General features: G+C 38.9%; 8 protein-coding genes across 8 annotated transcripts; 2 read left to right on the forward strand and 6 right to left on the reverse strand.

Moving 5' to 3' along the window:
• Positions 1-578: 578 nt before the first annotated feature.
• On the reverse strand, positions 579-8222 carry MONOS_73 (putative protein kinase 2; the record flags this gene model as incomplete). Its single annotated transcript, XM_067877612.1, has 7 exons — positions 579-5636; positions 5840-6797; positions 7045-7390; positions 7471-7573; positions 7639-7762; positions 7831-8135; positions 8204-8222. 7 exons carry the CDS (start codon positions 8220-8222, stop codon positions 1138-1140), a joined length of 6354 nt encoding a protein of 2117 aa, XP_067733518.1. The 3' UTR covers positions 579-1137.
• A 50-nt stretch (positions 8223-8272) lies between these two features.
• Positions 8273-10775, reverse strand: MONOS_74 (putative leucine-zipper-like transcription regulator 1; the record flags this gene model as incomplete). The annotated part of the gene is made up of 8 exons (XM_067877719.1): positions 8273-8624; positions 8750-9287; positions 9479-9772; positions 9892-10038; positions 10103-10173; positions 10231-10312; positions 10374-10526; positions 10595-10775. 8 exons carry the CDS (start codon positions 10773-10775, stop codon positions 8396-8398), a joined length of 1695 nt encoding a protein of 564 aa, XP_067733519.1. The 3' UTR covers positions 8273-8395.
• Positions 10776-10880: 105 nt separating this feature from the next.
• On the reverse strand, positions 10881-11856 carry MONOS_75 (putative multifunctional methyltransferase subunit TRM112). The gene is made up of 4 exons (XM_067877830.1): positions 11746-11856; positions 11567-11674; positions 11307-11508; positions 10881-11251 (listed from the first exon to the last, which is right to left on the reverse strand). Exons 1-4 carry the CDS (start codon positions 11815-11817, stop codon positions 11148-11150), a joined length of 486 nt encoding a protein of 161 aa, XP_067733520.1. The 5' UTR covers positions 11818-11856; the 3' UTR covers positions 10881-11147.
• Positions 11857-11882: 26 nt separating this feature from the next.
• On the forward strand, positions 11883-12865 carry MONOS_18567 (putative tRNA intron endonuclease, catalytic C-terminal domain). The gene has a single exon (XM_067871598.1). The coding sequence runs from the start codon at positions 11909-11911 to the stop codon at positions 12779-12781; it is 873 nt and encodes a 290-aa protein (XP_067733521.1). The 5' UTR covers positions 11883-11908; the 3' UTR covers positions 12782-12865.
• Positions 12865-15342, reverse strand: MONOS_76 (putative Ubiquitin fusion degradation protein 1 A (Ufd1A)). The gene is made up of 5 exons (XM_067877938.1): positions 15293-15342; positions 15057-15210; positions 14846-15003; positions 14662-14792; positions 12865-14592 (listed from the first exon to the last, which is right to left on the reverse strand). Exons 1-5 carry the CDS (start codon positions 15293-15295, stop codon positions 13035-13037), a joined length of 2004 nt encoding a protein of 667 aa, XP_067733522.1. The 5' UTR covers positions 15296-15342; the 3' UTR covers positions 12865-13034.
• Positions 15343-15490: 148 nt separating this feature from the next.
• Positions 15491-17270, reverse strand: MONOS_77 (putative Serine/threonine-protein phosphatase PP2A-2 catalytic subunit). The gene is made up of 7 exons (XM_067878045.1): positions 17114-17270; positions 16853-17005; positions 16539-16803; positions 16433-16468; positions 16271-16338; positions 16038-16159; positions 15491-15857 (listed from the first exon to the last, which is right to left on the reverse strand). The coding sequence occupies exons 1-7, from the start codon at positions 17261-17263 to the stop codon at positions 15728-15730; spliced, it is 924 nt and encodes a 307-aa protein (XP_067733523.1). The 5' UTR covers positions 17264-17270; the 3' UTR covers positions 15491-15727.
• Positions 17271-18117: 847 nt separating this feature from the next.
• On the reverse strand, positions 18118-18336 carry MONOS_78 (uncharacterized protein; the record flags this gene model as incomplete). The annotated part of the gene is made up of 1 exon (XM_067878152.1): positions 18118-18336. One exon carries the CDS (start codon positions 18334-18336, stop codon positions 18118-18120), a length of 219 nt encoding a protein of 72 aa, XP_067733524.1.
• A 957-nt stretch (positions 18337-19293) lies between these two features.
• MONOS_79 (uncharacterized protein) lies at positions 19294-25698 on the forward strand (the record flags this gene model as incomplete). Its single annotated transcript, XM_067878262.1, has 1 exon — positions 19294-25698. One exon carries the CDS (start codon positions 19294-19296, stop codon positions 25696-25698), a length of 6405 nt encoding a protein of 2134 aa, XP_067733525.1.
• Positions 25699-26984: the final 1286 nt, after the last annotated feature.

The raw sequence follows: 26984 nt of genomic DNA on the forward strand, positions 1-26984 counted from the left end.
AAAAGGAAAAAATGAAGAAAAGAAAAGAAAAGAAACCTTTTCTACTCATTTCCTCTTCATCATCCTCTTCTTCTTCATTGACTTACTCATTTGCATTTTCTGTGAAGATTTTCTAAGAAATAAATTGTTCTTATAAACTTCTATCAACCTTTATTCTGTATTGAGAAACACTTCACTCTGCACTCTTCCTGTTTGCTGCTCTTTTTGAAAAAAACGAAAAAGTTATTTTGAAATTTATTTGTGCCTTTTTTGAATTGGTTGTAATTTGATCTGTTTCTATTTTGTTATAATTCCATCTTTGGTTTGAGCAATTTTTTTTTTTTAAATTCTGTTTTGCTTTGCTTTGCTTTATTTTTTGTTTATGTTTGTATTGATTTTTGAATTTCATTCACGTCAAAATGAATTCAGGGAGATATATTCACATTAACATTTCTCATTGAAGGAATACATAATAAGTGAGTAAATAAATAAATCAACAAATAAAGGATGATAAAAACCTTTACAGAAGATGTGCATCAAAAACAAGGTTCCAATGTCAGATGGAAAAACACGAAATAAAAAAACAAATAATAAATATACAGTTCAGTTCTTCACATATTTGCTTTTAAAACCCATCAATAAACTCAAAGTGCATAGAGCAAAAAATCTCAGTTTTTTTTTGATAATTTTTGTTTATTTATTCATTTTGCAAAAACAAAAACAATAACAACATCAACAATAACAATTTTACGATCTCTCCAAATCTGTTTCCTCAACATGACAACGTTTAAAATAAAATGAAAAATAAAATAAAATAAAATAAATAAATAAATAAAACTTAACAAAACCAAAGAAAATAACAGACAAATCAAACATATTACGGACTCGCAAAAACTCATAAATAAAAACAAACCACTCAGATCCGATCAAAAAGATGAATGATAATCTCTTTAAAATAACAATTTTACTGTACATATTAACATTTTTCAAATTGTTCTCTTGAAAAATAAAATAAAATAAAATAAGAAAAAAAAACATAAGAATTTAAAAGAAAAAAAGTGGAAGAAACAAAAGGAAAACACTAAATGAAATGTAACTAACTGCAAAAACTAGTGCAATTATCTTTCTCTTTCTCCTTGTCATTCTCTCTTCTTCCGTCTAATAAAACGATGCCTGTGTTGGATTCGGGTTGTATCCATCAGCAGGAGGAGGCTGGCGAGTATAAGGTGTTTGCATTGAAGAGCCAGCAGTAGCTGAAGCAGAAGCAGCATTAGCAGCAGCATAGCCCGGATATTGCACAGCCTGTGGAGTGGCAGCAGAAGGCAGAGGCTGCTGCTGGTAAGGCGAGCGGAACGAGGCACCTGGCTGCTGGAATGGCATGCCCTGTGCAGCTGGTGCCATGCGAGGTGGATAAATCTGCGCCTGTGGAAGTTGCGGGTGTTGTTGTGGTGGTGGCATTTGTGATTGCATTTGTGGTTGTTGAGGATTCATCGGATACCCTCCTCCAATCCCTCCTCCACAACCTCCTCCTCTCCCATCCATCTGCTGCATGCCTTGCATCGGGGGATAAGGTTGCTGTCCGCCTGGAACAGGAGCAGCTCCTTGTGCATAAGGCGCAGGAATGCCAGGGGCAGCACGGAACGGCATCTGCTTCGGCATCGTCTGCATCATCTTCGGCTGTGGCTGGAGTGAATTGTATTGCAAAGGCTGTTGTTGTGATTGTGGTTGTTGTTGGAGTTGTTGTGGCTGCTGATGAACTGTCTGCCTCATCGGCATCAGATCTGGACGAGGAGAAGAGATAGGAGTTGAAACAGAGGCAGAACCAGAGCCAGAGCCAGCAACAGAACCAGGTGGAGAAGAAGCTGAAGCAGATGAAGAAGAAGCAGAAGCAGAGCCAGGAGCCCCACGATAACCAGCCAGCGGCTGTGTCGAAGCCAGCGCCACGGGCTGCACATACGACTGGAAGCACGGCGGCTGGTAGGGCTGTGCCATTGACAGCGATCTCCCTCTCTGCGATGCTCCGTCTGTGTTTTCCTGCTGAGTGCTCTGCGGAATGAGCGAATTGGCTCGAGACAGAAGCTGTGAGGCAGCTGCTCCCGCTGCTTCAATAGCGCCGATGACTCCGCCGGAGCTTCTGGGTGCAGGTGAGGTGGAAGAGAATGAAGGGGAAGGGGATGGCTGGGTCTGTGTTGGATGTATTGGTTGCGTTGGTTGTATTGGTTGCATAGATTGCATTTGTTGCATTTGTTGCATAGGAAGTTGTGCATATGGAGGATATTGTTGCATTTGTGGGTTATGTGGCTGCATTTGAGGTTGCATCTGAGGTCGCATACCAGTCATAGCTCCAGCACCAACACCTGTGCCTGTTCCAGAGCCGCTGCCAACAGCAGCAGCAGAAGCATTTGGAATATTCGATACAACACCAGGGCGGTTGATGTATCCATTGTTGAGTGAAGGCATCGACTGAGAGAGCGGTTGCTGGCCAATGGGACGATAGCCAGCAGGGTTTTGGTGCAAGGAGTGGTACATCTGAGGGCCCTGGCCGTATGTGAAGCTGTTTTGGCGGGCAAGCTGCTGAGACTGGGCAGACGCAGGCATTGTGGGCATATTTGACATGTTTTGCAAATTTGACATGTTTTGAATATTTGGCATGTTGGGGTTATTACAGGAAGAATAAGAAGAAGAAGAGGAGGAGGAGGAAGAAGGAGGAATATGAGGAATATGATGAGGAGGTGGAGATGGAGAAGAAGAGGAAGAAGGATATGAATGCTGAGCCATCTGCTGCTGGAAGGAAATGGGTTGCTGCTGTTGATATTGAACAGGACGGGAAGAAGATGGATAATCAGCAGAGGCAGAGATGAAAGCAGCAGCAGAAGAAGAATTGGAAGAAGAAGAAGAAGAAGAAGAAGCAGAAGGGCAAGAAGCAGACAAAGACGGAAGGATTGCCTTGATCTGAGGGCGATGCTGGGCATAATGTTCAGCATAAGCCGAAAACGGCACTTTGTCGCCGCACACGTCGCATTCAATTGTCTCTTCGGTTGCTTCTTCAATGACGACGCCTTCTTCAGTCACCTGAGGGATGGAATTGGGAATTTGGTCTGTTGGAGAAGAAATATTAGAAGAAGAAGAAGAAGAAGAAGAAGAAGAAGAAGAAGAAGAAGAAGAAGAAGAAGAAGAAGAAGAAGTTGAAGGAGGTGACAAAGAAGGAGAAGAGGAAGAGGAAGAGAAAGAAGAAGGTGATGATGACGATGACGATGATGATGGCGATGATGTATTAGCCAATGGATCTGATCCTTCATCTGTGGTTTCGAAGTTCATCTGTCCAGATGGAGACAAGATATTTCTGTGGATTGAACTTTGAGAAGAGGAAAGAGAAGAAGCAGATGAAGTAGAAGGAGAACAAGAAGGAGAAGAAGGAGAACAAGAAGAAGAAGGAGATGGAGAAGAAGAAGATGATGATGAGGAAGGAGGAGAAGAAGAAGAATCAACATTAACAGCATTATTAGAATGTGAAGTGTTCATCTTTCCTTCTTCTGAGTGACTGTCTGCTTGTTCAACAGAACCCAAATGGTCTGTTGATGTTTCAGTGAAGACAGAAGCAGGAATTTGGAGTGCGTTTGAAGAGAGAAGAGAAGAAGAAGAAGAGGAGGAGGAGGAGGAGGAAGATAAAGAAGTAGAAGAAGAAGATGTTGATGATGATGAATTGGTTATTGGATTTGAGGGTGGAGGAGAGAAAGATACAACAGAAGAAGAAGAAGAAGAAGAAGAAGAAGAAGAAGATGATGATGATGATGAAGACGTAGTTATTCCGCCAGCAACAACTGGCGAGCCATCAAAAGAAGGAGCAGGGAGACTGCAGGAGGGGGGAGAAGGGGCTGGAGAGAAGAGGATTCTCAAGTCGTGTGAATAAACAGAATCTTGTGAGTTAAACAGCTCCTGCAGAGCATTGGCAGTTGAGGTTGAAGAAGAAGAAGGGGAAAGAGAAGGGGAAAGAGAAGAAGAAGGAGAAAGAGAAGGAGAAAGAGAATGAGAAGAAGAAAGAGAAGAAGAAACGGATGCGTTGTCAACAGACCCCACAGAGGAAGAAAGCTGAGAAGAGGCAGAGAGAGAAAGAGAATTGGGGTGATGAGGGGTGGGAGGGTTGGAGGAAGGCGAAAGAGGGGTGGAAGGTGTGACGAGGTTGCATTTGGAGTCGTAGAAGGGAGGGGTGAGAGGAGGGGTGAGAGAAGAAGAGGAAGAAGAGGAAGAAGAGGAAGGAGAAGAAGAGGAAGAAGGAGAGGAAGAAGAAAAAATTTCATAACTAGAAGCTTTAGTTCCTTCTTGTTCATTTTCATTATTATTATTACTATTAACAGCTTCTTCTTCTTCATCATCATCCAACAGCAGACCCGGGACAAACTTCCTCAGCTCAGGGCGGTGGGTGACGTAATGCTCAGCATAGCTGGTGAATGGAATGCTGTCACCACAAATATCACACTCAATTGTCTCTTCGCCTTCGGAGCTGCTGTTGGAAGAGGTGGAGGAAGAAATGGAAGAAGAAGGAGAAGAAGAAGGGAGAGAAAGAGGAGGTGTGATAGGGCGTTGAGAAGGGGATAGTGAATTGAATGAAGAAGAAGAAGAAGAAGAAGAAGGTGATGATGATGAATTCGATGAAAGAGGTTGAAGATGAATGGTTGGATTGGGAATAGGTTGCTGTTGTTGAACTGGGTTTGTGAATGCATTTGTGTCTGAGGGAGGTTTATTTACTGAAGAAGAAGAGGAAGAGGAGGAATTAGAAGAATAAGGATAACCAGAAGAAGAAGAAGAAGAAGAAGAAGAAGAAGAAGAAGAAGAAGAAGAAGAATGATTCGCACAATTATAATTACTATTACTGTTCCCACTGTATCTTGCATTCTCTTCCTCTGCCTCCACGTTGTATGGGTCAGAGCCAGGCGGCGGAACAACAAGCGACTGGTTGAGTGAACGTATCATCATCGTCTGCATCAGAAGCATCTTTCGCTCTTCTCTGCTTTCGGATTCGGTCTTTTGGGGAGGTTTTGGTTTGCTTTGATCTTTGTTTTGTTCTTTGTCTTTATCTTTGTAATTTTCTTTGTATATTCCTTTTTCTCTTTCTCTTTCTTTCTCTCTTTCTTCTTCTATTTTTTCGTTTTGTCGTATTTGCTCCTGCAAATATCGTGCAACTTCACTGGCTTTCTCCTCCTTCTCCTTCTCCTTCTCCTTCTCCTTCTCTTTCTCTTTCTCTTTCTCTTTCTCTTTTTCTTTCTCTTTCTCTCTCTCCTTCTCCTTCTCTTTCTCCATCTTCTTCATTTCCTCTCTTTTCTGCTCACTTTGTTCTATTTCTGCTGATTCAATATCGATTTCTTCGACTGACATAAATCCAAACATTTCTTGCGCTTCGCGGCACACTATTGGCTTATTGGCTGGTTGTTCTGTTATTTCTTTATCTTTTTTATTTAATGAAGAAGAAGAGGAGGAGAAAGAAGAAGAAGAAGATGATGATGATGAAGTGGAAGAGGAGGAGGAAGAAGAAGAAGAAGGTGTAGCATTCTTTCTATTAGCCATCTCTATTGAAGGTGGTGGAATGGGCTTTTTCATTTGTTTTGTTTGTGTTTGACTCTGTGGTTGTGCCTGTGAATGAGCCTGTGTTTGATTAGAAGCTGAAAATTGATACAGAAATAAAAATAAGAACAGAAATGTTAAATCAAAATAACAAATAATAATTATTATTATGAATAAAATAAGAATAAACATATAAATAAATTCATAAAAAAGAGATAAATTAAACACAAAACAAACAATGAATGAATAAATAAATAAATAAATAAATAAATAAAAACAAAAATAATATCCAATTTCATACCATTTCCCTTCTTTCCACACACAGGCTTCTGAATCAGATCTTCGTCTGGAATGAATGTCGGCACAATCACAAACTCTGATGTCTGCTCTAATGGATTGATTTCTTCTTTCTCTGCTTCTGCTCTTGCTGCTATTGATGGAACAGCAGAATGACTGAAGCTTGGGAACATTATGTTCGATGATGATGGAGATGATTGAGAAGAAAGAGAAGAGGATGAAGGAGAAGAAGAGAAAGAAGAAGAAGGAGAAGATGATGACGACGGAAATGGCACAACTGGAGCACGATTAACAGCCGCATTCACCGCTGGCTGCATCATTCCTCCGTTCGGCAGGCGGTTGACTGGATGTGAAGGAGGAGCAGCATTTGGGGCAGAGATGCCTCTCATTGCCATTCTGGCAGGCTCTTTGGGGTTTGGATAAGAGCCATGTGGAGGTTGTGGGTAAGCAGAGCGGTTGGGGAGGAAGCGTTGGTTGGATTGTGATAATGAAGAAGGAGAGGAAGAAGAAGGAGAGGAAGAAGAAGGAGAGGAAGAAGAAAATGATGATGATGGTATAGATGCAGAAGGTCCAGAGATCGAAGCATTGTATGATGAAGAAGCCAATGAAGAAGCCAAAGAAGAAGAAGGAGCATGAGGCATTGATGGCTGAGGTGCTGCTTGGCTGTAGGACATCATCGGAGGCAGGTTGATTGCTGGCCTGGCTTCTGCTGACCGAGACTCATTCAATCTGCTGGTTGAGGTTACTTTTGAGGTATCAGAGGAAGAAGAGGCAGAAGAAGAAGAAGAACTAATCTTCCCAGACTCACGAGCAAGCTCTTCTTCTTCCTCTTGTGAGGCGAAAGTATATGGCATTGGAATGATGTGTGTGACTTTCTGGACACCAGGTGTGTCTTTGTTAAGCTCTTCAGCTATCAGTGGGTGATAGAGGAGATCTAAGGCAGAGGGGCGGTCGGTGGGTTCCTGAAAAAAAAAAAAAAAAAAAAAAAAAAAAAAAGAAAAAAAGAGAGAGAGAAAGAGAGAAAAGGAGGAAGAGGGAAGGAAGGAGGGTTTTGTGGGTGATAATTGCGAGTGCGTGAATGAATATATATATGCGATGAAAAATATGGATCGAAAAATATAAATTATAATTCATATTTTTTAATATTTGAACAGAACATTAAACAAAAAATTTCAAAAAAAGAAAAAAAAAATATAATGAAATTCACACCAAGCTCAGCATCGAGATCACCATGTGTCTCACTTCTGGCCTGACGGTGCGGGGAAATGGCAGCTTCAGCATCACCTGCAGCGCCAGGCGCCTTCTAAGCGATCTCTTCCGCCTTCTCTGTACAGTGCTTGATCCCAATGTGGAACCAAGTGTGCAGCCAAGCTCGCTATCATCTCCCGCTCCCCCGTCTGGCAGGTCGCTGTTGGCTTCTTCTTTCTCCTTCATCATCATCATCGCAAAGTGCTGGCGTGCTATTTGGCCGACGCCCTGGGGAAAGGGACGCTGAAGTGTGAGCATCTCGTATGCGATGACTCCCAGTGAGAAAATATCGACCTTGTTTGTATATCTTGAAGGAAAATAAGAGTGTGGAATAAATAAAAAAAATAAAGCATTTCTTGGATTGAAAATAAAAGTTGTGAAGTAAACTCTTCTTTCAGAAAAATTTCTGGGCTTGCATATAAACGTGTACCAACTGTTGTTTTTGTAAGATTTTGTTTCAATCCTAATTGTTTGGAAGTTCCAAAATCCGCTAAATAGAACAAAATAAAACCAAAAATTAGATGATAATTTTCGAAAATTCAAAAAGAAGCAAACTTATTTTAATTTGTTTTTCGTTATAAAACAAAATGTTTTCTGGCTTTAAATCTCGATGCATCAGGCCAACAGAATGCAATCCAGCTACCCCATGTATCATTTGCGCTAAAAAATGTAAAGTTTCCTGTTTTTTCGTTTTTCAACAAATGTTATAAAAAGAAACTTAAAATAATATTTTCCAGTTATTCAAACTGATTCTGAATATGGCTTCCGCAACCTATCTTGACGATCGAGTAATGCGTGACGAAGATCACCACCAGGGCAGTATTCGAGAATTAAGTAAAGTTCTTTTTTTGTTAGAATTTTGTTAATAACATTTACGACAAATGGTGTATTAAATGATTTGTTGAGGATTGCAAGTTCGGCTTCCTGATCATTTCTTAACTTTCCATCTTTCAAAATCATCTTTTTCCAACAGAAAACTTCTCCTGTCTTTTTATGCTTGATTGAAATAACTTCACCAAAAGAACCTCTTCCCAAGACTTTAAGCTGTTGGTCTATAAGAACATTACGTAACAAAAGTGAATGTATATAATAAATTCATAAATAAATTTATAGAGCATACAATCTTTCACGGAAGACATGTTCTCAAATAAAATCTAATATTTAAAATATATTAAGGGCAAATAAAATATTTTTTTTTAAAAAAACAAACATCATTTTTCTAAAATGAAACTAAAAGCTTTCAGACTTACCAAAAGAAGAATAAACACATAGATAACAAGAAGATGAAATGTATAAAATGAAAATTTAACTTTTACAGAAGTCCACCCATCTGTATAGTTTCATCCAGAAGTGCCTTAACATCTGCATCCCGACCTCCAAGCACCTTCCACACAGAATCCAACCCAGTCTCGTCTTTTTCCTCTTCTGTAGCAACAAGACGCCCGAGAACAACAGAATAATGGAGCAGCGCATCTGCCGGAAAATGAGGAAGAATGGAAAGCGAAAACGGCAGCAACGCAACAAAATAGTGGATTGATTTTCTGAAAGTGAAAGTTTAATAAATGTGATTCAAATATTTTGAATAACAACAAGAAAAATAAATAAATAAGTTAATAAACAAATTAACAAATCGCAAATCCAAAATTATTATCAATCTATTCCAAACCTCTCCAGCTGTATCAGCCCGAACTTCTTCGCCACCACCATCGCTTCTCCCAAGTTCTTCAGCTTCGTCAAATCCAAGTTGCTCATCACACGAGCACATATCGTCTTCACACGGATGGAACCACACTCTTCTGCAAAGGCAATCAGAGAGACTGCATCTTCGGCTGTTAAGTTGTCTGTGGGGAGTGTGTCTGTGTTGATGTATGTGACAAGCGCCTCAATGGCTGTGTTGGAGAGGGGAAGTGGCTTTCCAACAGGATTGGAGGAGGAAGGAGAGGAAGAGGAAGAGGAAGAAGAGGAGGAAGAAGATGATGGAAGAGGTTCTGGTGGTTCCTCTGGCGAAGAAGAAGAAGAGGAAGAAGAAGAAGACGAAATGTCAGCAGAAGAAGAAAGAGGAGAAAGATAAGTCAGAAGAGGAGGGAAACGGCCCTTTATGATGGCTCTGTTGACTGGAAATGCCTTTGAACCAGAAGAAACCTGAGCATCACAGCAGCGCTGGAGGGCTCTTTGGATGTCTTCAGCAAGGGTGGATGGAGGAGCTGTGATAGAATATTCAGTTGATATCATTTCAATAAAGAAAGAAAGACATTCATGTGGACACGAAACAGAATAAAGATTAATTTAGGATAATGAGGAATTCGTGGGAAATAAATTGCATAAAATGAATACAAAATTAGAATGAATTAACATCTTATTTGGAAAAAAAAAGAATAATAAAAGAAAAGCACACAAATGATGTATCGCGTCAAGTCATTCAGAGGAGTGTTTCCGTCGTGTCCTCCAAAGATAAACATGTCCCCCTGATATGCCACTGCCCTGTGCTGAATACGAGCCGTGATGGGCGTTCCTTTGATCTTCTCCTCTGCCCACGAATGCAGCGAGAACGAGTAGAAGCACACATCATTCATCTTCCCGCCGGCATTCCCACCAAACACATACATGTTCCCGCCTTGCACCACTGCGCTGTGCCGGTAGCGCGGCTTCGTTGCCTTCAGAATCTTCACTTCTGTCCATTCGTGGTTTCCTGTTTGATGCATTTTTTTTTAATATTTTTATAAAAATATTAATATTAATAATAACAATAATAGTATTAATAATAAAATAGTGTTAAAATTTATCGATCATAAAAATAAATGCACTAACTTAAATTGAATTCCCAAAGATCTCCAAATACTGAATCGCCAAGCCCTCCGAAAACAAACATGGAATGCCGATATCCAACAGCTGTATGCTCATCACGAGGAGGTGGTATGGCTCCGGGAATTTGCACTTGAACCCACTGATTTTTTTCTGTAAATTAATTTTTGGTTTTAGAATTTCTTAAAATTTAAAGAGAATTCAAAAGTAATCAAACCAAAATCCAAGTACCACGTCTCGTTCAAACGATTTTTTCCATCTTCTCCTCCAAATATATACATGCGAGTTCTTAAATATTTGAATTGTATTTACTGGTTCAAAACAAAACAAAACAAAATCTCAAACCCGTAAACAAGAGCAGTGTGACGACGTCTGGCCGAAGGACTTTTTTGCTCTTCTGTTACAATTACTCTCCATGTATGATGTTCTGTTGAATAAGTCAATTTATGTTTTATCAGAATTAGAAAAATTGAATTATTGAAACATACCAAAAGAAAATGCATAAAGATCTGAATAAACAACATTTTGTTGTCCGCTTCCTCCAAAGATAATCATTTCATCTCCATATACAACTGCGCTGTGGCAACTTCGACACGCGGGCGAAGATCCAAGTATTGGCACACGAAGCCATGATTGTGTTTCTATAAAACGTATTAGAATCCAAACAGATATCAATGCAAAATATTCCAAAAGTAAATTTATTGCATACCAAAATCAAATTTGAATATTTCACTAGAAAAGTCATTTCCAAGGTCACCGCCAAAAAGATAAAGATGATGATCATAAACAACAATAGACGAATCTGCAAGGCCTGGAGGCACATCTCCGCGTGGAGGAAGTGTATGAAATGTTTTTGTCTCACTAGTAGTATCTCGAACACGTCCAGACATTTTTTATGAGTAAAAAAAAGTGTTGTAAGATCTAACCCTTCACAAAATGATTGATTATATCGATTCACGATTAACTTTCAAATGATATCCTTGGTTCTCAAAAAATAAGAAGCTATTAATTAAGTGATCTTTTGAAAATGAAGTGCGCGCTATTGATTTAGGCTTATTAATTAAAGATTGTGAAATGATTTTCTTTATTCCTTTTATTTTTCTCATAAAATCGCTCAACTTCAAAAGAAAATATTTCTTGAACCATCATACAATAACAAAGATTGTAATCTTTTAACAACAAACTTTTTTTTCAAATATTTATTCTTTTTGCATTCAAAATAAATGATATTTAATATTATTTTCCATTTGATATCCAATAAATTAATCCATTTTTTTCTCATCATTATCACTTTCTTTTGATTCGCCTTCTTCCTCATCCGCTTCTTCTTTGTCAACTTTCATTCTCTTTGAGCTGTGCTTTATTTCTGCAAAGCATCAATAGTTTTGGAATATATAACAAAGAATAAAATTTTTATATACCTTCTTCATCCATTGGGCGAAGGATCATATTTGGAATAGATCCTCTGATTGGATAGGATCTTGCACATCTTGGGCATATCATTTCACCTTCTTCAATAACAATGCAACACACTGCATAATAAAGTGCTTTGAGAAATTCTTTGTTAGTATGTGGTTCTTTTGGGACTTCAGGAGGTAATACTGGAGAATCTTTAGGAGCAACCTGATGTTTGAAAATAAGTAAAAAGATGAATGAAGAGGATTAGCATTAATAAAAAGACCTCTCGATAAGCAGTAAGAAGAGTTGGATAGTCTATTCTGTCTATCATCCTCACTATAAACGCTTCATCAAACTTTGAATCTTCAACTGAAACCTTTGTTGCAGCAAGCTATAATGCAGGACATTTTATAAACGAAAAAAATACACAAATAAAATAGAAAAAGAAATATGCATGTAAACTGTAAGCGAAGGAGGTTCCTTTTTGCATCTAGGATCGACACATGTTAAAATATTGTGTGTGATAAGCTTCATTATAAAAATAAAAACTGACGAAAGATAAATGAAAATAGGATCAATTATTTAATATTATATGCAGATCAATGAAACAAAAAAGAAAGGTTGAATGACTGTTATCTTAATAAATAAGGATGAACTATACGCATCGCTAAATATTAGAAATTTAGTAGGTTATTTTGGAAAGGTAGTGCAACTTTTCGATGATTTGCCAATGGCGGAAACTCGTTCTTCAAAAAAAATTATTCTTCCTTCAGAAATAAACCCCAAAGATCCGTCTATGTTTTTAAAATTGATGCCAGAAGAAGTTTTATATTTATTAGATGAGAAAAAAATGGTGAAAGTTTTTCAGATGTTTGATAAGTTAACAGTACTTCAATTAAGGCAACTTGTCGATTCTTCAAATCATACAGAGGAAGATTCTTCTTCTATGTCACCTCAAGCATTTTTTTCAATATTCGCTTCTTTAAATATTCGATTTATTTGCAGATACTTTGGATTTCTTTCATTAATAAAGAAAGGATGGATTATTCAAGATGGATTACAATATGGATCGGACTTTGCGTTATACAAAGCTGCTCCAATGGTCGTGCATTCTTCGTATCTTGTGTTTATAAATGAATATCAAAATTCCTCCTTTACAGATGCATTTACTGATTTATCATCGTCTTCTTCAATTTCATGTTCAACTTCACCTGCACCATCGTTATTACAAAGTAATTCATTAAGTTCTTCTCTTTCGTTTCGGTCACTTATTGGATTTTCTCGGGTTGCATCATCAGTAAACAAGGATTTAATCATTTTGTCCGTCTTTTATCACACGCCACTTGTTTCATCTTCATCACCTTCAAGTTCTGAATCTGCTGAGTCATCATTTCTTTCATCAACATCTTTTCAACACCTTAAAGAAAAAGTGAAGATTGATTGCCAAACATATTGCACCAGAGTTGAGAGGTGGATTCCTCAAGAAACCCGAAAGTGATATGAGCATTCTAAACTTAAGTCATTTATGATTTCTTTTTATTTGAAAAATTAATCAATATGGAGCTCACATTATAATTTAAAAAAATATGAATGTGATAAATTGTAATATATTTAACATTGATTTTAATTGAAAGATATTATGCCAAATTGAGAGTGAAATAACGCATTGCGAAAAATATCAATGAAAATTCAAATAAAATGAGAAAGCCAAATAAGTCAAGTGAAAAAAAAAAAACTTGCTTACAACTATTCTATGACCGTTTTGAACGACTTCTGGTTTGTTTCAGAACATGGCCCCCTCCAAGCGATGCCCAGAAATCGTCTGAATTCGATGATGACGATGAAGAAGAAGAGGAGGAAGAAGAAGAAGAAGGAGATGGAGACGATGAAGACGATGGGGTGCTGGACTGTGCCCATGACGGAGTGCTGGATGGCGAAGGCGACTGCTTCGGCGTGGCAGACGAATGAGGTGGTGGTGTTTGCTCCCAAGGAGGAAGCGAAGAGGAAGGCGTGGAAGAAGACGAAGCAGAAGCAGAAGAAGAAGAAGAAGAAGAAGAAGAAGACGATGTCTTTTTGGCAGTACCAAAAATGACAACACCTGTCGGGGGCTCCAGCTTGTCCTCAGGCGTCGTTGATTTTGGCGGCTGTGGCTGGGGTGACTGTTGCTTGCTTGGTGCAGGCGATGGCTTTGACTTATGTGCGGCGGGGGCAAACATTGAAGAAGTAGAAGAAGGAGAAGGAGAAGATGATGATGTTGAAGTTCTACTTCTGGCAGATGGCTTTGATGCCACGTGAGACGCCGAAGAAAATGCAGACGTGCTAAACGGAGTCTTCGAAGCTGAGGAAGAGGAAGGGGAAGAAGAAGTTGAATGAGGATGAGAAGAAGAAGAAGAAGAAGCAGGCGAAGTGATCTTTGTAGTGCTTGTAGGCTTTTGGGGCTTTGAATCGTCGTTCAGTCTGTGTGGGGCAGACTGGATGATTGTGTGTCCTGTCTCGTCTTTCATAATCACCTGGTCGCCGATCTTTGAGATGGGTGTTGTGCCGTCTGAAGAAGAGGAAGAGGAGGAAGAGGAGGAAGAGGAGGAAGAAGAAGCATCAAAAGAAGGAGTGCTTGATGATGAGGGATGGTCATCTCCGTGAGAATGCGCTTTGGATTTTTCAGCTTCCTTTGAAGGATCAGAATTCATAAAGCGGTCGATTTCTTCTGAGCTGAGGACAACTTTCCGCCCGCTCAGAGTTTGATACGTCGGTGCAGACTGCGAACTCGAAGATGAAGAGATCGAAAATGGAGCCTTCGAAGAAGAAGAAGACGATGAGGAGGAGGAGGAGGAGGAAGAAGAAGAAGAAGCAGGTGCAGCAGGCTCGCCGCTCAGGAATGCAGCGACCTCAGCTGCGTCCACTTTCCTCTTCTTCCCAGACAGCGTCTCGAACGTCACAGAGCCGACAACTGGCGGTGGAGAGATGTAAGACCCGCTCGGCGACGGAGACGGGGTGCGCCGCTGGGAAGACGAGCTGCCTGCACTCGGCGCAGGTGGAGGAGACCGCGAAGGGCGGCTGCCGGAGCCCATCGAATATCCGCGGATCGACTCGTGTTCCGGAGGAGGGCTCAGCCTTCGCGATTCGGAGCTCTTTTGAGGGGCTGACGAAGGCAACTCAGCAAATTCTACTTGCAGATCGGCTTCAATGCAGCATATTGCTGAAGACGGCTTCACTTCCACAACGTCTAAGTCGTACGGTTTTTTATTATAGAGAATGCGTATTGTGGATCCAGCCGTAAGCGCAGTGAAAGATCGTAAAGAATATTCCAGTCTTCACATTTATAACAATTATTTAAAAACATCTGAACTTGTAATATCAAAAAAAATTAATATAGCATACACAGCTTTTGGATTTGTGATATCATAAAATGTTCTTGAACGAGGTTGAAACTTGACATATTTCCCAGAAGGCAATCTACATCCTTTAACCTCGATTTTCTGCCCTTCGGCAAGCCCAAGTGATTCCATCATCTTTTTTCAGATAAAAAGTTAAACCAATGATATTAAATGTAAATGTAGCATACCCAAAAAGGCATGTATATTTGATTTTGGCGCGCTGAAAACTCATGAACGCCAGCATGGATTTTTAGTCCAGTAATTCTATTTGTAAGCTCAAACATCAATGGCTTTCTTGGGTCAAGGAGATCCGCTAATTGTTCTAAAACAATTGCTGGTAAAAATACTATTATTTTCAATTTATGTAATAAGCTGCAGCAATATGTTAAAAACAGAAACCTTTTCCCGTTTGTTCCATATCTTGTTTGTCAACCAACGCATAGCAATGTGCAGTATACGTTGCAGAAAAATCTGTTACGCTTCGAAGAGCTGGACGGCGTCCAGCTGCCATCATTCCACTTGCTCCCAGAAGTTGATGAAATAATCCAAAACTCTGTTTTTGTGCAAAATGAAAAATGCAATCATAAAAACATGTAAATGTTCAATTAATAAAACAAAAATTCTGTACATCAAACCATGTTCTTCTTGGATAATTAATCCGAAATGAAAAAAATAAAACAAATTTGGGTGGTCCTTTAATCATTAATAACTTACTAGTTTGAGTTAATTGCTAAAAAACTTTTCTGCTTCACCCGAGAATATAAGATCAGTTTGATAAGCATCGTAGCATCAAATAAAACAAAAATCAAGGATCTTGCTTTCAAAAAATAAACTTAAAAAAAATGTTGTAATTATTAATTCGATTAAAAGCAGGAAAAGGTCTTTAGGACTGGAAAAATGAAAAGTGTGAAGTGAAAAATCAAAATGTTTCCTCAGATTTGAAGTTTTTATATCATATAAAATTAAGTTTCGAGAAGAAGTTGAAAGCATTTCAAAGAAAAGATGAACAGTACAAGCATTATTGACTTGTAGAGATTGAAACACATCTTAAATTAATTGGAGTATTTTTTTTAGAGGAAGTAATCAGGAGTTGCTTTCTTTGCGGGAACTCCACGAGAAGCTTGCGGTGCAGCATCAAATATCTTAAATGACCGTGCAAGAGACTCGTCAAACTCAAGTATGGCAGCGATATTGCCACACCTTAATATGACATATATGAAATAAAATAATGAATAATAAATGTCGTTGATGAAAATATTATTATTATTGTTGTTGTTGTTTTATAATACAAAGGGAAATTGAGAATATTAAATTTTCAAATGATTTTAAACACATAAATGAATAATAACATTTTTTTAAATGAAAGAAAAAAAGACAAACCGATAGCAATAATTTGGAGCCGACCATACAGTCACAAGCGTGTCTCTGAACATATATTTAAATCCCTCCATCACCAATTGATGTGCCCTACAGATTAGCTCCACTTTATTTGTTGAATTGAACTGGAAAAGAATTGAAGCACAATTAGGGGAAAAAAAATGCAATTTTATAACAAATATTTCAAAAGTCGATAATTTTTTAAAAAAATCAATAGATAGGATAAGATAACAAACTTGATCAACAACATTCGCTCCAAACAAAAATCCAGCTCCACGAGGCGATAGACCCCATCCATCAATTTCTAAATAAATAAAATATTTCAAATGAATATTTATTGTCATTTTGTTTATTTATTACGGTTAAATTCGTTCAATAAAAGCGTTCTCAAAACAAACCATCTGGATCCGACCAAAGCAAATCACACATGCTCCCTTTAAAACGACAATTATGAAAGATATAAAATCAATACAAAAATTAGCAAAACAAAAAAAGTATTCAAACCATCATGAGGAACTTCTAATTTTCTATCAATAACACGTATTTGATCAAGAGTTGTTAACGATGGACTTAGCCCTCCATGAACGCAGAAAATACGATCATCAACAAGGGCAGACAAAGAGAGATAATCAAATATCTCTGTGCAATATCTCCAAACATTTACAGATCCATATTTTCGAAGGCATTCATCGTAAAATCCATACACCTGCGTGATCTGCCTAGATTCGTGATTGCCTCGAATTAAAGTGATTCGTTCTGGATAGCGAACCTATTATATTTCAATGAAAATAATTATTAATGAGAAAATGATAAAATACCTTCAATGCAAGCAGCAGGAGAAACGTTTCCACTGAGAAAAATCCTCTGTCGACGAAATCTCCCATGAACAAATAGTTTGTGTCTGGACATTCACCACCAACAATGAACAATTCTTTAAGATCATAAAATTGTCCGTGTATGTCTCCACAAACCTTATTTAAAATAAAATAATAAAAAGAAGTTTCATAAAATCGTGATAATGAAAGTAAAATATATTTTTAGTTTTATAATATCATCAAAAACAAAACATTATCTCACACTGTAACTGGAGCATCAACTTTCTGAACATTAGATTCTTCTATCAAAATTTCTCGAGCTTTTGCGCATAGTGATTTGACTTCGGCTTCACTAAGATACTCGCATCGTTTTAATCGCTCAATTTGAGAATCAAGTTCAGATATTGATTCCATTTATGAAATATAGTTATCACTGATCATGACAATTCTTAAAAACCTTCTGACTGTTGTATTCATGTGATTCAAGTTTATAAATGCAGAAAATAATGAGACAAAAAGAAAATATGATTATCTGTGTTTTCAAAAATTTTTAAGATACATTCAAATAAACATATTAAATATATAAGATAATTATTAATTTGAAAATTGTTCAAAATAAAAATTGAAAGTTAAAAAAAATAACGCGTATTGAGAAGGTGAGCATTTTGATTTAAGAATTATAAAAATACACTAAAGTGGTTGGCTTGGCTCACAAAAAATGTATTTTATATTAATACAGTGTTTGTTTACAGAAATCAAAATTAATGACAAAAAACTTCAAAAACAAATAACAATCATTTTATTGCAATTCAAAGTGAAGATAAAACGCGTAAAAAATAAAAGCTCAATTAATTGATTTTTGTTTTGAAACACGCATTTATATAATAAAGGGCGCAGGAATTTTTTATTTTGAGTTTTTCTTTGCATCCACGTCCATGGTGAGACGCTCCACCAGCGCAAAAGCTGCGTTCAATATTGCTGCATTGCTGTTGCTTTGTGTAAGATGCCTTAATGTTGAAGGTAACGTCAATGCACAAATTCTGCAAAAAAGGAGCGAGGAGATCCGGAACAGCATGTTGAGCAATGCACACGAAAATGCCAAACGTAACAACAATTTTTCTATTCAGAGGGAAACGATTGGGAGCGCAGCTGACAATTGCATCTGCTGTGTTCAAACAAGTCTCAAAATCATCAACAGCTCGTTGTGTGTGAGCCATCTCACCATGGCGCCTCTCCGTGAATGCACACTCCTCACTTCTCACCACCACTCATCCACCACCATTCGCTCCACCACCTGCCAGATCCACTCCCGCCACAACCACAAACACCACCCACTTTTCCTCTCTGCCCACAGCTACCTCGCCCTCACAAACTTCTCTCTCCAAATCCCTCAGCCAGCATTCCTCTCCTTCCCCCTCTTCTCCTTCCCTCCAAATTCCCTCTCTTCCGCTCACTCCCCAATCCCCTCCTTTTTCTCCATCTCCCATTCTTCCTTCTCCTCATTCATCTCCCTCATTCAGCCCTTCCTTTTTTCTCCTTCTTCCATTTCTCCTTCTTCTTCCCTTATTCATCTCCATCTCTCACACACACTCTTCACCAACATCACCGCTGCACCACAATCCACACACACCATTCCTGCCATTCACACACACTCACACAACTCATTCACCGCAACAACCACCACAAACTCAAACACAAACACCCATGCGAACACCCACATAATTCCCTCCTTTTCTCTTCATTTTTCCCTCTCCGTCCACTCATCCATCTTCCTCCACACTCACAACCCCATCGATGGTGCCATTCTCCCCAACCTCAACAGCCCCTCCACTTCTCTCTCTGCCTTCAACTCCTCTTTTCTTCACCAAACACGTTCTTCACCAAATGATCTTATAAAGTGTAATGGATCCGAAGCTCAAAAATTAAAACTAGAAAGAAACTCCTCATTCAATCTGAATAGCTATCTCTTTGAATGGTGTGAATGGGAAAATACAACTGGTGGGTCAAATCATGGAGGTGCACTTTATGTTGTTTGTTCAAATGCTAATCTCACAATTACTTCTTGTTCATTTTCAAAATGCGCAAGCAATGACCATGGTGGAGCGTTATATAGTGAATGGTTGTTAAATGTCAATATCGCAAAATCCAATTTCACAAATTGTTCTGCGGCTCGTGGAGGAGCCGCTTATATCGGGTATCCTCAATCAAATTCTGTTCGTGCATTCTCAGAAAACAGAGTGGAAAGTTGCAAAATAACAAGCAGTATTGGAACCGGTTGGTTTTTTGGACTAAATTATAATCCAACAACTGTTCAATTTCAGTTTTCCAAAAGCAAGTGCATTTCAAATTCTGGTGGAGATTCTGCTGGATCTTTAACACTCAATAATCCTCCTTCTTCGAAGCCAATTCAGTTTTCAATCGTTGAGAATCAGTTTATCAATAACATGTTGAATGCTTCTTCTTCATTTGGAGGTGCTGCCATTTACTGTTATGCAACTTATTCCTGGATGAATGGAATTAAATTCATCACGTTCTGCTTCTTCGATGGCAATACTGCCACAAATGGAAGAGGGAATGATGTGTTCTTCAACGGAAGTGATATCACCCAATCTCCTTTTGAAAATTGTGGCTCAACAACTCCATCAAAAAGAGTATGGAATGCTGGAACAGCTGATAACGCCAATTTCAATGGCTGGCTCCCATTTGTAATGCCAAATAAAATAGTTGCCAACAGCGGATCAGATATTGATGCCTGCGGCGAAGCAAATAAGCCATGTGCTACCATTGAGTATGCCCTCTATGGATTTGGTTTTTTCAAAGAAGCTTCACTTATCCTCCTCCACTCCACATTCACTCCAACTCAGACACTCACTTTCAATGCCCCAAATACAATAATCACCGGAAATGGTACAACTGCCCCCACCATCGCCTCCAGTGGCATTCCCCAACCAACTTCTTCATCCTCTCCCTCATCATCGACATCTTCTTCACCAGATCCATCTGCCTCGTCTGCCCTCTTCCAACAGACCCAGGGCTCCCTCACAGTCTCTGCCCTCGCCATCGCCCACAACTCCACAAACACTATCACCCCCATCCTCTTCCACCTCTCCGATAACTCCCCTTCCCTCAACCTCAACACAACCACCATCACCGGAACAACCTCCATAACAATAAAAACTCCCCTCTTCTTCCTCACTGCTGGCTCCCTCGCCCTCAACCACACAGCAATCACCAGTCTCACCCTCAGCAGCCAGAGCATCTTCCACCTCACCTCCCTCACAAATCCCCTCACCATCAACTCCTCCAACATCACCCACATCACCTCCACAGCCACTCCAGCCAGCTGTGTCCTCTCCTCTGCCACCTCCCCTGCCCTCTCCCTCTCCCTCACCAACTGCACCATGACCAACATCAACTCAGAACAGTTGAACCAACAGACTGCCACCGATGGCGGGTGCATCTCATTCGCCTCATCTGCCTCTGACAATACGTTTTCAGTGAGCAACACCATCTTCTCCAGCTGCTGTGTGAGCGAGGATACAAATTCTGGAGGAAGAGGCGGTGCTCTCATGATCGAGTTCAATGAAGGCTCACAATTGTCAGAATCCTCCTTTTCCGTTACAAATGTGATGTTTTCAGGCAACAAGGCGAGTGTCGGAAGAGATATGTATTTTGTGTGCGAATCATTTGTCGCTTCTGTGAAAGAGCCCTTGTTCGCCTTCATGAAAAGCATCACGCAGAAAGACAACTCGATTGTTGGACATGACAGAACAGAGGAATTCGGAGATTGGGATGTGGACTTGTTCATATTTCTGGACGGATATAAAGCTGACAAGGTGTTTATCGATGGAACATCTGGGATCGAGGTATTGTATTGTGGGATTGAAAAGGTGCCATGCAAGAGTGTGGACTATGGGGCAGGGCATCTGAAGAGAGCACAGAACATAATAGAAGAAATTGTTGTGTGTTCGAAATCGACAGTAGCTGGATGTTTGGATGTGGGAAGAGTGCTTATAAAAGCAAAAACTGAGACAATTGTGGAGATTGAATGCCAAAGAGAAGCGAGTGGGTCCGAAGAATCCATTCTGAAGACAGAATCACTGACAGAAATGGAGTTCATTGGGATTGTTGTTCCATCGAATTTTGAGAGGACAATCACATCAGTGATCGGATCAAGCACTCAAAATGGGGAGTTGCACATGAAGAACTGCATGATGAGTGTGGTTGGAGGGAAGGAAAACACAATTGAATTTTCCTTGATCAAATCGACAGGGAAGATGGTTGAACTGGAGTTTGTGACGATTTCAGAAGTGAAATCATCTGTCTCGCTGTTTTCATTTTCACTTTTCTCATCAAATGTGAATGAAGGAGAAAGTGAAGAAAAATGCAAAGTGAAACTGTTGAATTGTTCAATGGAAGGATGCAGTTTTGCAGAGCGTTCATTTGGTGAATCTCCATTGATGATATCTTCTTCTGTTTTGTTTGAAAACAGCAACTTTTCAAATATTGAGAACACGGGCAGTGGAGAAGGAGGTGTTGCAAGAGTCACATTAATAAATGACGAAGTTTTGGTTATTAAATCAACAAATGCGTCATCTTGTTCGCTTTCATCGAACAATGGAAAAGGAGGGTTTTTGTATTTGGATTGCCAAAATTGTTTGGAAGAAAAGCCTTTTCTTTTGGAAACAGCTTCGTTTATGAACAACAAAGCTTCCATTGGAAAAAACGTGTTCATTTTGGGAAAGGATTTGAATAGTTCTGTGACAAATAATTCATTCAAATTTGATTATTCCTCAATGATAAATGACAGCAATTTGTTTGTTGGAGGCGATAGCTTTCATTCAAACAAAGATTTATTCATGTTCCTCGTTCCATACAGCTCGTTTGAGATATTTATCTCATCGAGTGGATTTGATGTTGCAAGATGTGGAAGTGAAGAAGAGCCATGCAAAACGGTGTGGAAAGGGATGGAAAACATGGAAAAGGGAACTGGAAATAAAACTATTCAGGTTGAAGGATCAACTGTTATTCGAGATTCATTCAGTATGTCCAATTATCAGATCAAAAAGAGTGTGAAGATGGGAGAAGAGAATGTGAAAGCAACTTTGAATTTTGAAAAGGCAATTGGAAGCCAACCGGAATATTTCATGGTAAATGATATTCATCTTGAATTGACAAATATCCAACTGAAACTGTCAACTGGATTTGACAATTCAGCCAAAACAATGATTTCAAACAGAAAAGGTGAGTTGACAATTACTGGATGTTCATTCCATTCAGAAGCGGGAGTGAACAATGGGTTCAATTGCGTATTTGTGGATGCAGTTGGAGGAACTGTAGATGTGAATGATTTGACGATGGAATCATGCAATGTTGGAAACAGCATTTTTGCCATTCACGATGCTGGAGTTTCAGTCCATTTGGTGAATGTTCGAGTGAAATCGTTGAATGAAAGCGGAGGTTGCTTTTTGTCAATCAAGAAATCCGAACCAGGATTGAAGACAAATGAAGGAGAAAATGAAGAATGTGAAAATATTGAGATTGACAATTCATCATTTTCAGGAGTGAAGAGAAGCGATAATGGAGCAAGCATTTTGGAGTCAAAGAGCGATAAAAAGATTTGTTTGGTTGTGAATTCGAGCAACATCACAGAAGACAAAGCAGAAATAAGTGAAAAAGGAGGGGCGATCTTTTTCACATTGGGTGCATCTGGCTCAATGAAGATGGTTTACTCAACAATCAGCCATTGCAGCTGCAACGACAGCACGGGAAGAGGTGGAGGGGTGTTTTTGGCAACAAAGGAAAGAGGAGAATTGTATTTTTCATTTGTGGGGATGAAGTTCAGTGCAAACACAGCAAGTGTGGGGAATGATATTTTCATTGAGTGTTTCAACATCACATCTCAGATCAATGAAATGCAATTTCGGTTTGATCTTCGAGAGAATCATTATTCGCGAATTAATGCAATATATGGAAGAGATTCATGCGATTATTCAAGCGACACTGATCTTATTGATTTTGTGACAATTCATCAGGGTGACACGATCATTGTGAGCAGTGTGAATGGATCGAATGAGAGGCAATGTGGAGCAAGCACACTTCCATGTTATTCAGTTGATTATGGGTTGATGCATCTAACTTCAGATTTCATGAGTGTTATGATTGTTGTTGAAGAGAGTGTGATTGGTGATGAGATTAATCTGAAGGAGATGAGTTTGAGTTCGAAGAGCAGAGAAAATTGTGAAGTTGAAGTGAAATCAGGAATGACAAGAACAAGAGAGGCATTGGTGATGACAACAGGAACAGTTTCATTGGTGAGAGTGAACTTTGTGTTTGATTCAAATTTTGCTTCCACACATGATTCACTGATCTCACCAGAGGGAGGGATTCTTGAAGTGATGAATTGCTTGTTCACAACAAAACAATTGATAGAAGGAGTTAATGCAGAATTTACAAATATTCAATTCCACATAATAAAAATGGCAAAAGGAGAATTACAACTTGATGGATGCTCAATATCAAATCTTATTCTTCAAAAATCTTCAATATATCTATCATCATCACTTCCATCAGTGATTTATTTGTTTGAGATATTCAATTCAACAATTAAAACTTCTCTGATTGATATTAATGAATGCGGGCAATTAACAATCAAGGATTTCAACACAGAAAATATCACAGTTGAAGGAAATGGAGAATCACTGATATCTTGCTTGTCAATGAAAAAGACGATGCAATTGACAAATTGCACAATAGGCGGAGTCGGTTCAAAGACCAAAAAAGGGAAATTGATGAAATTGGAGAATTGTTTGGATGTGAAAACGGATAGTTGCATTTTTGATGGAAGTTTAAAGGAAAGAAATGAGAAGCAGTTGAATATTGAAGAAGAGAAGTGCAGATGGGATGGATCTCTTGTTGATGTTGTGAAGAGTTCTGTTTTGATGAAAGACATAACAATATCGAATTCACCAGAAGGTGGAATAACAATGAGTGGAGGGGAAATGACTGTTAATGAGGGAAGATTTGAGAACAATAATCCATCCATTGAAGGATATCCATCACTGAGAAGGAATATCATCTGTTCAGACTCAGGAACATTGAATGTGATGAGTTTGAAAGGAGGAGATGGATGGAAGGATAATACTTCTTTTTGGATGTTGAATGAAGGATGCAGTTTTGAAGGGATAGCTTCAGAAAGGGATTCATCATTTTTCATTCCTGTATTAGAGAGTGTGGAAGCAAAAGAAGAAACAGATAGAATGAAACTGACATTCAAAGGGATGCTTCTTATTCCATGTAATCTGTCATTCGCAGTTGTGAAGAGGAAAGGAGAAGAGAAAGAGATTGAACATTATGATTTTGATTCAAATGGGTTTTTATCCGAAAGAGAAGTTGAAGGGAGTGTGGCAAAAGATCTCATCAGCAGTTGTGGAAATGAAATAGAGGTGAGTGTTTCTATTTTGTTTGGAAACTCAAATTCTCCATCATCAACCAATTCATTCATTTTGAAGAATGCGAGCATCACTCAGCCAAAAGGAGATGAAAGAATAACTGAAAGTGGGAACGAAGAAAAATCATCATGGGCATTGATTGTGATTGTGATATTTGCAATAATGTTTTTGATTGTTCTGATTGTATCAATTATCTTCATTGTTCGATGGAGGAAGGTGAAGAATGAAGCAGAAGATCTGAGAGAGATTGTGAATGACAACATCAGAAAAGATCCGAAAGCGTTTGAGATGGTGACAATGGAGATGTCTCCTGAGGAGCAGTGGATGAGAGCAGAGAGGGAAGGAGAGAAGAAGAACGAAGAAAGGATCAAGAAGAGGGTCTATGATTCGAATATGGAACATTCAGAGTCATCGGAGCATCTTCTATCTGAGAGTGGATCGACAGAATATATTTTGGGAAGAGATTCAGACAAGATCCCTGATTGGGTGTTGGAGAAGGTTGATGAGAAAGAAGGAGATGATGCTTCAAGAAAGAGATCGCCTTCACCTTCCATTTCATCAACTTGTTCAACTGATTCAGATTCAACTTTTGTTCGTGGAGAAGATCTGTGCCCGACCACCTCATCGATGTCGAATCTGGTGGATGCAATGGCCTGCTCATCGCCTCATGAGAAACTGATTGTGGATCTGCGAGATTCTCTGTTCATGTTGTTGCACGGAAGGAACGAGAAGAAGGAGATGGCGATAGGCACATTGACTGAGAGAGAGCACACAGCTGCACAGGTGTTGTTTTGGGTGGCGAATGGGGCTCTCCATTCATTTGATGAGATGGAAAACCCACTTCAGACATTATCCAGTTTGAGTCCCCACATTGTATTGTTCTCTGAGCACATGGTCATCTGCATTGTCATGCATTCAGACTTCTTGTCTGATGATGATTCGGATTCTTCTTCCATCTCATCTTCAACCATTGCGACATCTGCAAGTGATGATGAAAGTGACTCATTGCCCTCATCTGCGTTTGAGGACGAGGATGACAATTTCAAAAAAGAGTGTCTGAGATGGAAGGCGCCTGAGCTGCTGATGAACAAGAAGAGGGAAGCAACGAAGGAGTCGGTGGCATTCTCGATTGGGATGATGCTGTGGGAGTGCCTGACGCTTCATGTTCCGTTTGGGGAGTATGAGGCAGAAATTGCTGGACAGAAGATTGTGAATGGGGAGCGTCCGAATATTGGGGTTGTTGAGTGCGAGTGGGGAAGAGAGTTTGTGAAGAAGTGTGTGCTGGGGGATTTGACAGAGAGGCCGACGCTGACAGATGTGAAGCGGTGGCTGATTGGGCACTTTCCAGAAGAAGCAATAATTGTGACAGCAACAGATGCAATATTCACCGAAGACTGAATGGGGGCAGTGGATGAAGAAGGATGCGCATGAGGGAATGAAAATTAGATGAGCACGCGAATGCTTTGAACCATGTATTGGAACAGTCAAGAGTTGCAGAAAGCAGTGTTGAAAAGAAGCTGTCACTGTGCATGGAGAAGGGGAAGAGGAAAGAAAATGAAAGGCTGCTGGCTATAAAAAAAAAGAAAAGCATTGCACCACCACAAACACATCAATTTTGATTTTATTTTGGTTGTTGTTGTTGTAATTCACATTTTTGTTTGTATTTTTGTCACCTGTCTGAAATCTGGAAGCCATTTCGAGTTTTCACATCGCCTCTTCATTTTGTTGATGCTTTTGTGATGCTGAGGGTTTCGAATGCCGATCAATCATGAGGAGTTTTCTTGCTAATGAGATGTTCTTTTGATGATTATATTGGCTGTTTGAATCCTTTTGTCACTTTTTGCATCGATATTTGTGATCTCACTTGTCTTTTTGTTTGTTTGATTGATTGTTTCTTCACTATTTTTGCGTTTAATATTTTGTCACATAACAACTGTGTTTTGAGATATGCTTCTTCAAATGTTTTGACAAATTATTTCTCTCGCTCACTTTTTCTTTTCTGAATGGTTGAATTGTTCATATTTTTTTGTTGTTTGTTTTGTTATATTTATATTTTTATTTGTATTTCTGATTTTTATGTGAGTAACTCATTTGTTGTTGTGCCTCACACATTGATTTTTCACAACACTTTTTATAGTCAGCAATGGCCGCTTCATTTTCAGAAGGAAAAGCGATCATTGAAGCAGATAAAACACGACGAACGTGCTTTTTCAATGCTTGAAGAGGGTTCTTCTTTTTTTTTTTCTATCTGAGCATCTCGGATGATTGTTGTCAAAAGAAAAAATAAAGATGAAATGTTTAAATATCTTTTCAATATGGGAACCATCGTTGTGTTTCGAAATAATTCAATTGTCAATAACTTTATGGAATCAACTGGCTCTCTCTTTTGTTCACAAGCATTTTAATTTGAAATTTTTTCATTTTTCATTGACTTTGAAATCATCTTTTTTAATCATTTTATTCGAATCAAAAATTCTTTCTTTTATTAATTTTCTTTCAATGCTTTCAACAATCTCTCAAACATCATCATGTTAGAATTATTCTCATTTGTTTTGAAAAATAAATCTCTCATTCATAGAAATAATAAACTATTTTGGTATTTTATCTATTCATTAGAAATGAAAATTAGTAATTGTCAAACATTATTCTCCTCAAAAAACATCCTCATTTCAAAAAAGATTCAT

This window comes from Monocercomonoides exilis (genome assembly GCF_001643675.1).
Source record: "Monocercomonoides exilis strain PA203 chromosome Unknown scaffold7-2047599, whole genome shotgun sequence".
Taxonomy (NCBI): Eukaryota; Preaxostyla; order Oxymonadida; family Polymastigidae; genus Monocercomonoides; species Monocercomonoides exilis.

What these genes read in the sequence shown, in the direction of transcription:
- MONOS_18567 (XM_067871598.1), top strand. Translation starts at nt 11,909, where the DNA reads ATGACTGTTATCTTAATAAATAAGGATGAACTATACGCATCGCTAAAT.
- MONOS_76 (XM_067877938.1), bottom strand. An exon ending in TATGGAACAAACGGGAAAAG is followed by an intron (nt 15,004 to 15,056) that starts GTTTCTGTTTTT and finishes TGAAAATAATAG; the next exon opens with TATTTTTACCAGCAATTGTT. An exon ending in AAATATACATGCCTTTTTGG is followed by an intron (nt 14,793 to 14,845) that starts GTATGCTACATT and finishes ATCTGAAAAAAG; the next exon opens with ATGATGGAATCACTTGGGCT.
- MONOS_75 (XM_067877830.1), bottom strand. Translation starts at nt 11,817, where the DNA reads ATGAAGCTTATCACACACAATATTTTAACATGTGTCGATCCTAGATGC. An exon ending in TTCTTACTGCTTATCGAGAG is followed by an intron (nt 11,509 to 11,566) that starts GTCTTTTTATTA and finishes TTCAAACATCAG; the next exon opens with GTTGCTCCTAAAGATTCTCC. An exon ending in TCGCCCAATGGATGAAGAAG is followed by an intron (nt 11,252 to 11,306) that starts GTATATAAAAAT and finishes GATGCTTTGCAG; the next exon opens with AAATAAAGCACAGCTCAAAG.
- MONOS_77 (XM_067878045.1), bottom strand. Translation starts at nt 17,263, where the DNA reads ATGGAATCAATATCTGAACTTGATTCTCAAATTGAGCGATTAAAACGA. An exon ending in AAGTTGATGCTCCAGTTACA is followed by an intron (nt 17,006 to 17,113) that starts GTGTGAGATAAT and finishes ATTTTAAATAAG; the next exon opens with GTTTGTGGAGACATACACGG. An exon ending in GAGCGAATGTTGTTGATCAA is followed by an intron (nt 16,160 to 16,270) that starts GTTTGTTATCTT and finishes ATTCTTTTCCAG; the next exon opens with TTCAATTCAACAAATAAAGT.